Source organism: Meleagris gallopavo, chromosome 25 (genome assembly GCF_905368555.1).
Source record: "Meleagris gallopavo chromosome 25, MGAL_WU_HG_1.1, whole genome shotgun sequence".
Lineage (NCBI taxonomy): Eukaryota > Metazoa > Chordata > Aves > Galliformes > Phasianidae > Meleagris > Meleagris gallopavo.
Window position 1 is genome coordinate 4,370,673 of NC_139428.1, and position 14,921 is coordinate 4,385,593.

Consider the following 14,921-nt stretch of genomic DNA (forward strand, 5'->3'; position numbering starts at 1 on the left):
TCTCAAAGATGCAATTATTTTTCAGTCTGTGATTTTCATCATCTCTAAAAGAAAACAAGTTGTTTTTTGTTTTTTTTTTTTAATACTGGGGTTATAGAACTAATATATATATATTAAATAAATAAAATTTATTTTCACAGAATAAACTGTGAGGCTATTTGCTGAGGTGATGCATTTTATAGTTTTAAATCAAGTGAAGTCTTGCCTGTTCCTTACCAAGAGGACTGCCACTGACTGAAAATACAGCACTGATTTTCAGCTCCCCTTCCTGAGTTTTTGGCTGTTGGCCGTACTCCTAAAACAAAAGGAAAGGAAAAGGAGAACAAATACACACATGTAATAACAGGTTGCAAGATTTCCACCCTTCTAGAATGCTGCATTGAATCTTAAGGCCCAGGAAGGCAAGAAAGAACCTCTTCAGCCTGTCCCAAAGGCCAGGCTCACAGCTGCTGCCATAAAGCACACAAAGAACTGACCCCGAGGTTCACAGCAAGGTGTACAACTGAGAGCATCACGCAGAACTCAGAAGCACGATGCCTGCTGCCTTCCCTTTCCCACCTGCATCCCAATGCACCTTAGAATTCAGCATCAATGTGTTAAGATAAATATCTGCAGTACATTTACGCAAACTTTCCAACCAGAGACGCTCTGCAGTCCTTACCCTTACTGTTGGAAACAAGCTCTATTTTCCAATTCATGGATGACAATAACAGAACAGAAACCGAGCCCTAGGTGGTGAGAAGTGTTCTGTGCTTAACTCTCAGGTGAAGGACCTGGGAGGAGCCCAAGGTGAAGTTTTACAGCACGTCAAGAAATTTTAGGCTGGGACAACCATCTTCTGCCCCATCCTGAACCAGACCTGATTGAGGGACGACGAATCAAAAACAAAAACAAAAATGAAAAACCCTCTTTTTATTGTAATCTTTTTAATTTTCTTAGTCAGCTTAGCTCCACAAAGCAGCGCTGTGAAGCTGGCAGCAGGCAGACCATTGCAATCCACGCTTAGACTGACTTCAGTGGAGGGGAATAACCTTGCATTTTGTACAGGATGAGAAAATCCCTGCAGACAGTTGCTTGTGGAATAGCTGACATCCTACAAATTACTAGCTTACCTCACAGCAGCTATTCAGACTTTGACACCATGCCTCTTGCCCGTGCTTTTCCTAGAAATTCAAACCGTAAAGCAGCTTGTAACACTCCACATGTGAATCTTAATAGGCTGAAAAGAATAATCTCTTGGAGCCACGGGGATGATAAGATTTAACCTACTTACAGTCATTTGAGAATAGCGAGGCCATGATGTCATATTATGACTGAGCTAAATTAACAGTTGCTGTCTGACTGCAAGGTAAGCCAATTCGAAATCACTGGGCAAAAATAAGCTCTCACTTTTCAGCAGCAGCAAACTGCTCCCTCAGCTTAATCCACCTCCGAAAAATCACACCCTGCCATGTACACAGCATAAGTCAATGCTCCTGTGGCAAAACCACAAGTTTCTGCACAAAGACAACCAATTGCTCTACAGGTTTCCCAGGAGAACAGCCAGCAGCCCTATCTCCTCACCTGAACGAGCAGACAAGCATCCACACTGCAAGGAAGGGAGGTTTGAAGCTGTGTATGAGCACACCATGATGATGGGTTTTAGAGCACCGTGCTTGCTTTTATTTTAATATTACAATTTAAAAGCTAGTTATTTACAGGAATGTGTATTTTTAAGCATTTTAAATTAGTACTAGTAATAGAGATTGAAGCAAATGCCAACATCAGCTCTGCAAGGTGAAGCATAGTTTCACGGCAGTGTAACTGTTGGAAGCAGAGAACTTCCAGCTCCAACTATTCCAAGAGCAAGGAATGCTCTCCTCTTTCAGAATGCAGGGGAAAAAGAGATGTAAAACACATCATTTTTTGATTTAAAGCAAACCAAAATGAACCATCATCAGTTCTCACGCTTTTCCAGTATCGAAGTTGATCATTACAGAATTTTACCCTAGGAATTAATATTTTGATCAATAAAATACTTCAAATTGTTCAGGTCTTCACATTTCCTCATTAGCATGATCTTTTATAACCACTAGCATCTTGCACTACAGTCCACACAAATCCATACAGCAGGTGCCATTTGGGGATGACAAAAGAAGAAACAGATTTAACTAATCTACACACGGTTAGATATTAATCTCCAGGAACAGAACAAATCAGAAGGGCAGTGAAATCTAAACAGTTTCAAATACTCAGTGAACTTCTTTATTTCATTTACCCAGCAGTATCATGGAAAGAGAAGAAAAAATGCTGGAAAGAAGGGCCCAGAAATAAGATGATGTATAGCAAAAGTATAAAGAATGAGACTAGAAAAACTGATCTAGAACACCAAAACTACTGCCAGCACAAGTGGGATGAGTCGCCTTGGGAAGTTTTGTGCACCTTTAATGCGTGTAAAGTTGGGTACACAACCCAAATATCAGCACTGAAGAGACAAGAATTGCAACATGGATCATCTCCTTGGTGTAACATTGCAAGCCAGTGGCAAACAGAGAGGTGAGAGCTCAGCAATCCTTGTCCTGGCACTGTTCAACCCAACAGTTCTGACCTTCTCCATTTTGCAATTATTGAACTCTTACGATACCATCACACAAGATGTCAGCCTCAAATGACAAAGCCACCTGACTTCACTGAGCGGTACGTATTTAAATATTCTTTGGTAGGTGAGAGCTCTAAGTATAGATGTTTATAAAAATAAAATAAAGAAGCACTGTGCTCAAACCTCCAGCCTTAAAAGAGGGAAGTAGCAGGGACAGCACTGCTTAAACTATGCAGCTGTGACTGTGACAATTCACAAAATACTCAATGAGACACGACTTGTTTTCTAGTGAGAGCTAGTAGAGATGAAGTGCCTATATTGCCACAGATTTAATAATGCAAGTTTTACAGCAGTTTGCTTTGTCTCTAGCTGAAAAGCATAAAAACTCAGCGACATGGAAACATGGTATCAAAAAGTTGGGGGTTTGGGTTTCATGGTAGAATTAGAGGGAGAAATTCTTCTACTAAACTACGTTCTTCAAGTTAAATTTCGGTCAACAAACCAAATAAAATGCTGAACTTATGTCCAGCTTATGCGGTCAGTTGTCAGACCAAAATGAGAAATGCAATGGGAAACTTACCTCAGAATTATCAGGTTCATCTTTAATTTTGTCTAATAGTCCCTGCTGTGGGGCCATAGCTTTATCATATTCGTCATCCAAAGGCTCCTCCTTAATTCTAATATTTGGTGCAAAGGAATTCCCCAGCTCTTGTCCAATAGATTCCTTACTAGAAAATAGGTAGCTAGACTCCTGAAACAATAATATGAAAAAGAATTCACCCTCCTGCATCTGCCAAGAGGAGTTGGGCTGATGCCAAGGGGAGTTTCTGTTGCAGACCAAAAGAAATGGGTCCTGCCACTGGAAGGTGGGAGAAACGAAGGGCAGCAGCCGCTGCCTCTACCTCCCTGCAGCACCCTCTGTCATCCCACCCCCAATCCTCTTCACTCCTCTGGACAAAGCAGAAGCCACCCAGCTCTCTAAGATGGTTGTCAGAAAGGGTACTTAGTTGGTTGGACAGTGTCTCCTGTTGATAGAGCTGTTCCCTGTTTCATTTGAAAAAAAGGCAACAGGTCAGATGGACGCGTCCAGATCTGGAATCAACTCACCCGTCAAAGTCAGACCATGCTGGACATGAAGGTCCAGCTATCAAAAGAATCCTCAATTCAAAGAGAGGGTCAGCAAAATTTTTACAAAATTATATGCAGATTGTTTAAGTAGCAAAGACGTCTATGACTCAGAAGATCAGTTTTCTTGATACTCAAATTTACACTCAAATATAACATAAGTATTTTGAATTATTCCAGTATATTGCTGCACTTGCAAAAGTGTTTGAAAGATCTATAGCTTACCCTGAAGTTAGTTTCTGGAGTTTGTGGCGCTAACTGCGTCCGTAATGTTTCTTCTACTTGATTATGAACTGAGGAAAACATATACATTAAATAGAAATGAATACAGATTCCAATGCATTTCCTTACAAACTATCTAGTCTCATAGTGATCCCCAACCCCACAGTCTGGCAGCACTTCAGAAGCACTAAAATACTCCCCTGCTCTTCCCTGTAAATAAGATGGTAATCCTTAAAGAGAATTGATATTTTTATTAGTCTTCTGAGCCACTATTTTCTTATACCAGCAAAACAGTCAGATAATTCTGAGGCAGAATTGTTCATCCTGAACTTTCTATACCCCATTGAGTTCCTAATTCTGCCATGTTTCTACTTTTAAATCAGAAAGTAATTTTCAGAGAAACAACTTTCATCTTTCTCGTTGTTTGTCTTTTGCCTCTTCCCCTTTTCTCAGGAAACAGCAGGCTTTTAGCAATATATCTTTTTAAAAATACTGGTTTTGTCTGGTTATTTGATGCTGCCCATCAGCATCCACTAAAGCTGGTCAATTACTGGCTACCCTACCTGAGGCTGCACAGCTTTCAGCTACAGCTTTGTTACTGTAGATATTTACCATTTTCTGAAATAAGTCTTTTGCACAGAAATATTTTGTACTAGATTTCTAGCTGAAGGCAAGAGTAAAAAGATACTAAAAGATATTAAAAAAATAATAATAAAAAAATTGGTATTGTTTCTCTATCGTTTGTAGAACCTGAAAGCACTGATTTTAAGATGCTGTTACTGTATGTACAAAGTTTAAACATCAGAAATGTAAGCTGTGAGTCTCGACAAGCAGTCAGAGGCTCTCACTTGTTGGCCAGCCCTCACTCTGTACAATCTTCAGAATGAAATTAAACTGCACATTCCACCCTGGTTGTTCTTAACACTCTCATTCACTGTTTTACTGTAATTTTCAGAGCGTGGGAAATCAAAATCAGGTGTGTGGGCAGCAAGACTGCTGGTGACTTTCAGGCTCCCTCACATGAGAAATGCATTACAGGCATCTTTGGTTCTCTCCATGTTGCTGGACAAAGTCCAAGATGCAAGTATCAGAAGAAAAAGGAGAGCAGTCTCCTAGGAAAAGCAGATCTCAAGTTACTCCCTGGCTGACTTCCTGCAGACACTAATATTTCTAGCAAGCCTTCCTGTGATGTTACTATGAAAAACATGCTGCCTTAAGCATGGGTAATAATGAGGAATTGGCACTTTGCTCAACTAAATCTTTCCTAGCGAAGGCCAAAATGTCATCATCCATTCCTTAAAGGAGCTTTGGGGGCTAGATGACAAAACCAAAAGGAAGCTTAAGGTGTCACCCAGTTTGGTTTACTAAACCACACCAACAAAGGATATGAAGAGGTTTCAAAACAGGCTGTGGTTGATGAGACACCCCCTGATGCTGCCAGGCCCCTTGGCACACCCTACTCCTAACACAGTTTGTTGTATTTCAGGGTTCTGGATAAAATGTTTCCCTCCATATAGCAGTGCACGTTATCTTCGCCGAGAGGATGTTTTTAACTATTCCTATTGCTAATTGCCATCTAGCTCTTCCTTCCTCCTTGCTGGGTAGTCAGGTCTACGATGTCAACAGTTACCTGCTTTGTCAAGAAAACTGCTTTTCAATCTAGAATCCGGATCTTTAGGGATTTTTTCCAACCGTTTTTCGTGTTCTTGAAGATTTACTTCTCTATTCTTGTCTTTTGTTGAAAAAGTCTCTTTGCCATTATCTCTTGTTATGCTAAAATCTTTTTGAATTGATTTAAATACAGGACCCTGCTCAAAAGGTGAAGTGAGATCCTTCTGGATTGCATTTTCGATCTGAATATCTTTTTCACTGTCCAGCTCGTGTTCTGCAACCCTCTTGCCCTCTTCCAGATGGTCTTCAGAAGGGAGAGTGTCTTTTGGAGTGAAATTTTGATCATCTTCGTTGTCACTCCCAACAACAGGTATGCTTGCCAAATCCCCAGAGTTCAGAAAATAATCATCGTCGTCGTCATCATCCAGCAGTGAGTTTTCAGATCCTGCTCGATTCTGCATTTCATAAGATACGCTGTCGAGGGTAGCTGGTAAGTTGTGGACAGTGTCCTCAGACATTTCTGCATCCAGGATTTCACTACCTAGGGAAAAGAAAATTATGAACAGTCAGAACATCTCCCAGCTTTGTGTGTAACAAAAGTGAGTAAAAGGGTCCTTTGCTAAAAATGTTGCAATTCCTTGAACCTTTTAAGCCTTCTTGGACCAACATTACTGATCAAACGCTGCTGACAAAGAAACAGTTCTGTCCCACTCACCACACAGTGAAACAGAAGCTGATCTGAGAAAAAACAACCAAAGAAAGAAAAGATATTAACTTTAATTCCTATCATTTGTATTATTTGTGCAGAAAGAAGTGTGGGGAGGGAACAAGCAGCGGGGGCTAGGAGAAGGGCAAGATAGCTTTCTTGTCAGCAGTGGTACTTCTAAGAATTGTTTTGTTGAGCTATGTCTTACATAAATAAATGAAAATACTTACATTTTTCTGTAATATCAAATACTGCATCAGATTTATCTTCAAACTGTAAAAAGGAAAGCACTACATCATTATCTTGGTCAACCTGGAAGTATTTTTCTAAAACGCATCCAATCAAAAGCCAAAGCAACATGGAGAATCACAGTTCCTCCTCCTTCCTTTCTTGCCCCAAGCAGAGTTGTATATAAAAATCTTACACTGCTGAGAAGTCACAATTACCACAGGTTCAGAAGCATACAGAAAAGAATGACACAACAAACTCAGAATTAGCGCTGCTAGCTTGAGAAGGTGGAGAAGGGAATGTCAACATTCCTAATAATGAGATAACAAGAGTCAGAAGGAGCACAATGGACAAAGAACCAGAGGATGATTCTGAGTGCTGCACAAAACCTGTTTTCATTGAACGTTTTCTGACAGATGTTCAAGTTAACAGTGTGTCTGAAGTGCAGTGTGTGCACTACGGATAAACAAAGTTTGCTTTCCAACAACCAACTCTGGGCAGCACTCCTCATCTCTGCCTAAAAGATAACAGAGATTTGTTTATCTCTCCTTCCTCAGCATCTCCATTTCTGTGCTGTCCTTTCTGATAGACCATCCAATAATGGGATTTGATAGCAAAGGGATTATCTCTAACTCTGACTCCAGTCATTTCGCTGAGATGAAGCACTGACCATCCCTTCCTCAAAGCAAATTTCTATCAAAGCAGCTTCTTGACTCTTTTAAGATCCTCTGTACACGTGGGAAAATACCCCAGGCTCTGGACATGTCTAATTCACTCTTCCATTCAAAGAAGTGACAAGGCACAGCTCTGCAAGTGCACATTAGGCACTACCACAAGCATCTTCAACAAGTTCAAAAATAATTACAATTTACTTGGAAGCAACCCAAGACGCTTTTCAATCCTAAAACTATCCTATGAAAAGAAATCATCTTTCTTTAAAACAGTTCGTGATACAGAGGATGATTTGTGTTTATGGCCAAAAGTTTACACGAGACGTGTTTGTAAAACAGAATTCCCACTCCTGGTAATGGCAGCAGCCCGAGCTGAGGCAGCACACAGCCTTGGATGGTGGGCAGCATCAGATCTCTCCCATGGTGTACATCCAAAGACCAGCAACCAGAGCAAATGGTGGTATGCTTGTGTGTAATACAATTTTGGGGCTCATGCACTTTTTTCCTGAATTAGCACAGGCTGTTCTCCCAGTTGCCATTCACTGTAATGCTTTTTATTTCTCCTGCTAACAGTTTTTAAGATTCGGTGCTAAAAAGGAGGCAAAAGAACTGCAAAGGGAAACATGAACTGATTATCAGAAGGTGTTTCCTGAGGTCATTTCGGACAGTCCCACGAAGAGGCTCCTCAATATCCCAGCATGAGTCCCAGATAAGTGCAGGACAAAAAGGACCCATAATGGAAATACAAAACCATCGGCTCCAAACTCCCAGCAGAGCCCTCAAAACTCACTTCCAGTTTCAAAGCAAAACTCAGCACAATCACACCTTGAAACACCTTCGTTTGATCACTTCAGTATTTCTGCCAGGGAGGAACTTAATGACATTTAGTGCTTCTCAGGTAGTGAGCATTCCCCAAGAGCTGATACAGAATTGTTGGAGCATGATGGAAGTAAAATTAAATGTTTTAAAATATATCCTCCTTAGTGACTCTGCCTCATTAGCCAGCACTGTGCAGAAAGCAGTGCTCTGCCTGGTGAGGTGGCAATAAATAATACAAGAAACAATGACAAAACAATTAGGCATTCCTGGAAGCAATGTGTCTTAACTATTCTTTACAGTCAGATAAAGGGCTGCTTTTATAAATATATTAAAAAATAAAAAAAAATAAACACCATCCACTAGTTATGTCACTGCATCTCTTTGATGGTACACTGGTGTCAGGATTAGCCCCTCCATTGCTCTGAGCAGGTGGCAGGACACTGCTTACCATTCCATACAATGTGCTTGTTTGAAATAACTCAGAACCTGTGCCATACTTTAACAGCATCCCAGGTTGGCAGAGTATCTACAGATCAAAGAATCAGAGGATTTTTTGTGCGTGATAAGAAGAGAGAAACAGCCTGTGGCTGTACCCTGGCTTTGTATGCAAAATTACGTCTTTAACCCCGAGGCCCAGAGCAACTTAACAGACACAGCAAGCCTTCTGAAGTCTGATCCTAGGTTGTACTGCATCGCCAAGCAGCAAACTGTGGGAAGGAAGCAGATGTTAAGAAAACTGCAACTAAAAATAGGCAGAGATCCCTCAATTTGTCTGCACAGCTTCCCTGCACCTACACACCACAGCACACCCCCTCGCTTCAGCATTCTGCTAAGGAAAATGGAGTTGTTTTTTTGTTTTGTTTTTTTTCCAAACCACTCCAATCCTCGCCGCCATTCAGGAACCAGGTGCTGCCAGCCCAGGAAGCATCCCCTGACCTTTCCCACGTAACAGCGGCAGGGATGCTGAGCTGCCAGCCGTGCAAACCTCACAGCAGGAGCCTTAAACCAACAGCAGAACTGTCGGAGCCCAGCAGCAGCCAGCCTCAGCCACCCGTACCTTCCAGCACCTGGGGAAGGAAGAGTAGAGGGTAACAAGGAGCAAGCCTGCCCTAGGTACCTGCAACAGGAAGAGAACCCAGCAGGGTCAGTGAGCCAGACATAGAGCTGGGAGCTGCAGGGCCCCAGTCGCCCCAGGCAGCAGCCCAAGGGGGAGCGCACAGCCTGGGCAGCGCTGCGTGGGCTCTGAGTGTGCCTTGGGGAGATGGAGCCCCGGGGGAGTGGGGGGTTTGAGTTGGGTGGGTTTCTCAGCACTGTGAGAAGTTGTTTTTAATAACTTCCATGGTTTTAGTCTAAAAGTAATGAGATGGATGCTGGGATGCATTAAAAAAAAAAATCCAAACACCTATACATGTGAAAAGACAAAGGCAGGCAGTGCTCAGTTTCTCAGGGGTCCCATCTTCCTGTTCAAGAAGTGCAGTTTGTCTTTGTATCCTTCTTAAGTGGAAGGTTCCTACAATCTGAGCTAGGCACCTGCTGCTGGCATTTCATTTCTCCCTTTTTAGAATGAACGACCCACCGGGACACGCAGACTCCATCGTCCTTTTCTGCCCCCAGAATTCTCTGACATTCCTAAGATTTCTGAATATTCATGGGCCGGCTCCAAACAAAGCCTCTGCTGACCGATGGCTCCCATAACCCTGAGCACCAACTCGCTACGAGCTGGTGTCAAACATGAGGACATTACGGTGTGTCCTCCCTGAAGGATGGCAGTTGTGAATCTGTGCAGAGCACTGGGAGATGCTCACCGTGCAGCTCCTCCTGCACTGGGAACGATGTGCTGCCCCAGAGCCACACCATGCACGGTTCTGAAGAAATGCACACACACCACACAGAAAGCAAACCAGACATCCACAACAAAGGCTTGTCTTTTAACAAGGAAGAAATTCTTTCATTGAACCCTCCCTGAACTTTCCCACTCTGGTTAAGTCACTACAACCAATGAGATCTTGGCTAAACTACATCTCCATCAAAGATTGGGAGAACTCCCATTTCTCACAGCATATGGCAAGGAAAGAAAACTGAAGCTCATAAAGTTACACAGATGCAAAAAGCTCCAAAACCAGACCTGTCCACACAACGACATCACCCGCTTCTGCACAGCAAGCAATTCTCCCAAACCAAGCATCGCTCTCCAGCATCTCACAACGAAGACAGCATTGCCCAGATTACAAGCACACACTTCAATATTTGGGCCACATCTTTCAAAAGCACAGCTCACTTGGACGACGACATTCTGCACAGCATGCAATTCCTGCAACTCCATTTAACCTAGAAGGGATCTCACTAACTGAGTGCTATCAACACATCTTTAAGGGAAGGTCAATCCTTGCGCTACCACTGAGAAACATGACAACAACCCGGGGTGGGAGGACCCATACAACAACCCAGGAGTGATCCCTCTGCTCAGCATCTCCCTCAATGGATAATCAACCATGTTAGGTGTCTGTAAAGAAAGTTTAAAGCTCTTTTAAAACTGAAGTCCTCTGCTTTTCATTATCATCTATGCTCAAATCAGAAGCCAACAAGATGGCATTGCATGCAAATGAGGAGAATGTTCACATGTAGCACCTTCTGCTTGTTGATAAACACAGCAGGGATTATCAGCCCTCCTTCACATGATGGTTGATATGTTAATAGGCCCACACTGGTGAATCATCTCAACTACCATCAGGTACCGCCAGTCTTTCCCTTCTCCTAATCATTCAGTGCCAACAACAACTGGGGGGTGAAAGCTGGAGAGCCTCCACGTGTGAGCAATATTCTCTACTTCATTATCTCAGTCCTTAATGAGAGATAAGCAATCATGCAATCTGCTCCTCAAAGTTTCTTCCTAACTCAGGCATCATTTCTTCCTGTTCTGCTTCTCTTCCACGTTCCTCTGCTCTATGCTGCTCTACGATGCTCTCCTCTCCTGCTCTTATAAAAAAAAATAATTAATAATAAATAAAAATCACCGTTTCTTTTCCCCCCCCATCACATTTGCCACTGTTGCCCTGGTTGACTTCTACCATTCTCTTTTCCTGAACTAAATTTTATTTCATAAAAGCCCTCTTGAGCACATAACACCATTTAGAATAAAGCTGAAATAATTCCACTGACTTTTGAAATGGATTTAAGGCATATCAAGACAAAAAAACAGCAGGAAGAAGTTTGCCAAAAAAACAATCGTAAGGAAGAACTCCAAAATTACTCCTATAGGAACAGCTCTGCCCAGATGCACTAACTCTGCATCAGGTTCTTCTCACCTAAATGCAGACAAATAAACATTAGTTTATTATGCGAGTGATTTGGCTTTTCTCTTTTCAATGGAAATGAAGATGTTCCTCCAGAACCCCATCACATCCACCTGTCCTCATTTATCATATACACTACAACACAGCCCAGAAAGACACAGTCCTCACAGTAGACTGCTATACCTTAGCACTGTTAGTTCAGAGCATCCAGAACTTGCATCTTGCTCCTGCTCTCTGGTACAACCTTCTGGGCAGTGCTGGGGCTTTCTGACCAAGACCCAAGAACCAGGCTGCAAGCAACTGCTAGATTAATTGAGATTCTAAACACATCTTTCAATGGAAGCATTACTAAGTTAATGATAATTTGTATGTCTACTCTTTTAGAGCTTCAAACTACTCTCACAATTCAACACATATTTGAGGTAGATAAACTACATTACCATTGTGGTTCTCTACAGAAAGGACAGAATACAGTATGCCACTGTTGGATCAGAAACATTTTTCTACTAGAGTGTGAAAGGCAAAGATAATAGATGCCAAGAGCACAAACAGTTCTGCTAACAGGTCCTTGATGAGGCATGCTCTGCTGGAGAAGCCTTATCTTGAGAGGTTTAGGTGATCACAAGTCAGGTGGAGGAGCAGTGCCTTTATGCAGTTAGCTCACTGTTGTAAAACAGATGATGGAAATGATGCGAACAGAGGCAGTCACTGACAGAAAACCCTGAAGAAAATTCACTACATTAAATTTGCTAGAAGACTTAATTATGGAAAAGCCAACACGAAACAATGGTGGGATACAACGGTCAGTAAACGAGAGGATAGTTGAGGTTACTGCATCAAGAACATTGGGAGAAATTTTGGAATTAACTTCCAGTATCCCAATTATGCAAGCAGCCCTGAAGCAAGGGTAAACAGCTTACTTTCTTTTTGCTTATTATATGCTACGTGAAAAGTCTTATTCTAAAAGACTAAGTTTGATTATGCTTTTTTTTTTTTTTAAACAAGGTTAATTCAAGGATTATGACAGCCAAGCATCCTTTGAGAGGTGCTCAAGCCTTTGCAAAGAAATCTATTTTCATCACCTCTACACCACTTAAGAGTACCTAGAAAGACAACTCTCCAAAGGAGATGATCACAATTTTTAAATAAACCCATGAAAAATTTAAAATCTTGTGCAAACAGCTGTTTACTGATGTAGACACCCAGGCGTTCACCTATTCACACCAAAGTCCTTTCCAAGAACCCAAGTGTCAAATTTCAGCACCGTGTTGTACACCACAAGCCATCCTGTCCAGCTCAATTGATTGATTATTGTAAATAAATGATCATTCTATTCAAAATGTAAACTGTTCAACACAGCAACTACCTCCAAATTCAAGCTGAAGTGCCACAAACATTTTAACGAAATACATAAAAAAATACAAGTGTCTGCTACGTTAATCCTGATATTATTTAGTAAGTATGAAGAGTTGGATGTGTTGATATATTTTCATTAGAAAATACATCGGTTTTGATTTTGGGTAGAGTAAGCATTTAGCCATAAGAACTTCCACACTTTTGCCAAAAAACACCATAATGTGGAGGGACATGTGGAGCAATAATTGATGGAAACTTCCAGACTTACTACCAAGTGGACGGTTACCCAACCAACACAAGAACAGTTTTTCTTGAGACCAATGAGAATAATACTAAATTTATGATAACTTTTTTGTTTTCTCTTAGCTGGCAGTTGACACTCTTAAGAAGAAAAAAGGAAAACTTATTTTCCACTGGGCAGTACGGGGTAACTTGTCAAATAAATGGAGCATGCCAACCAAAGTAACGGCAATGGCAAGCCCAGTAGATGCTAGGACAGAGACCGCAATCTCTGTGAGCAACCAGTTTCAAGGCTTGAGTGCTGTCTGAAAGTTCTTCTTTATGTCTGATAACTTTTCAGTTGGAAATGAAGTTTTATTTAAGAGTTTTTAAGTTACCGTCCTACATCCAGTCACTTCCCTTTGAACGTCTTGCAGACGGACAGAATCTTGATCCTCCAGATGTGTGAGAACTGTGAGCAATCCTGCAAAATTCTTTGACTCTGCTTGTGAGCAAGAACACGGTGAAAGCCACGGCTTTAAGACACATCAGTGATAAAGTCCATTCCCATAGCTGCAGAGTAGCCAAACATCTGTGCAACTGCTCCAGTTACACCCTGGAAGGTCAACTGCTTGGTTTGGCAACAATTAGTTCTGCGTTCCCCACAGTAAATTCAGAAAACAAAACTCTTCTTACGTATAGGAATGGAAAACTAGTTCATGTTCTTCCCTTTTCCAAGGTTAGAGAATGGGAAAAGTTCTTCATCTTTGGAAATGAGGAACTCGACAGCTCAGAGACATTTAGCAGCCTACAGCCCACTCCATACAGATTCAAACGCAAATTAGCAGCAACAACCTCATTTCTACCATAAAGCTTTCAATGAGAAATGACACGAAAACCACAAAGAGGTGTTGCCAGACTACCTTGAGCACTGCTTCAAAGTTATTCGTCCTCAGTTTCTGCACAGGCTGCAAGACATGGGCAAGAACCTTCCACTGTTCTTCAAGCAGATCCACGTGTACTTATAGACTGTGAGAACGGAGGGCCAAGCCTTGGGGCCAGCAGTGCTGACGGCTTTGGGAACCACCTGCACAGAGCTGCCATCTCGATGCCTCACTTACACTTAACGAAATAAACTGAAGAAGAGCAACAAGAACATCGCGTTTGGAACAAGAAGAGGTCAGACAGGCGGATGGCATCAACAGCCCCTCGCTGGTTCTAAGTTTATGATTTCAGCGACGCAGAGATGCTACCTAAACGCTGCTGAGATGCTCTCAACAAGGACAGAATGGAACACAGCGCAGGGTGGGCAGCTCCCACAGCCCGAGGGCAGCTCCCCACAGCCCGCCGGGCCCACCCGCGATGCAGCCGGCCAGACAGCGGCGGTTCCCGGTGGTCGCATCCCGCCGCCCCGCCCCCTGACCCCTCCCCTCTGACCTCCCCTCACGCCCCCCACTCACCCTGGCGCAGTGCCCGGGCCCCTCCTCCTTGGCCTCCGCCATGTTGCGCCCCCCCCACCCTCTCCTCCTCCTTCTCTCAGCCGTCCCAGCCCGGGGCGCGGGGCCGGGGGTCACTCCCTTTCAGCCTCCCTCTCTCTTCTCGAGGGGAGATCGAGGGAGGATCGGGGGGTGCCCGGGCCGGCCCCGCGCCGTCCCGCAGCAGGAGGGGTGGCGGGGGGCCCGGCGGCTCCTCGGGGCTGCGGGGGGGGGTCGTACCCGCCAGGCCGCGAGCCCTCTTAAAGCTGCAACGACAAGCCCAGCGCGGGGTCGTACCGCGCATGCGCCGCGCGCCTGCGCAGCACCTCCCGGCTCCGCCTCCCGGCTCCCCTCTGCGCAGGCGCGTTGCGGCCTCCTCAGGGCCTGGCTCTATGGCTCCCCTTGGGAGGCTGAGGATGGAGGGCGGTGCGGGGTTGAGGACTGGGGTCCTTTTTGACCGCATCCAGGGAGGTGTAGGGATGGAGTTGCAAAGTTTGACTTGGGTTATGTCAAGTGATGACTGGCTTTGACTGTCCTCATGGTGGCCCATGATGGCGTGGTGTGCTGCCAGGCCTCTGCATCATGGCGATGGATGCTGCAGGCTGACCTCACACCTTA

At 43.4% G+C, this 14,921-nt stretch overlaps 1 protein-coding gene across 6 annotated transcripts in view; it reads right to left on the minus strand.

Annotated features, from left to right (window-relative positions):
- Positions 1-14,631, minus strand: part of LOC100545703 (zinc finger MYM-type protein 4) — a 34,365-nt gene extending 19,734 nt beyond the window's left edge. Inside the window, exons 1-6 of one of the 6 annotated variants that reach the window (XM_085208943.1) lie at positions 14,289-14,630; positions 6,473-6,515; positions 5,556-6,077; positions 3,929-3,996; positions 3,159-3,329; positions 217-295 (exon numbers count right to left, since the gene is read on the minus strand). In XM_085208943.1, the coding sequence (XP_085065069.1) occupies positions 217-295; positions 3,159-3,329; positions 3,929-3,996; positions 5,556-6,077; positions 6,473-6,515; positions 14,289-14,330 (925 nt within the window). In that variant the 5' untranslated portion in view covers positions 14,331-14,630. Of the gene's footprint in view, positions 1-216; positions 296-3,158; positions 3,330-3,928; positions 3,997-5,555; positions 6,078-6,472; positions 6,516-14,288 lie in introns of all 6 variants that reach the window. The other 5 variants (XM_085208942.1, XM_085208946.1, XM_085208947.1 and 2 more) reach the window with 5 other exon arrangements.
- Positions 14,632-14,921: the final 290 nt, after the last annotated feature.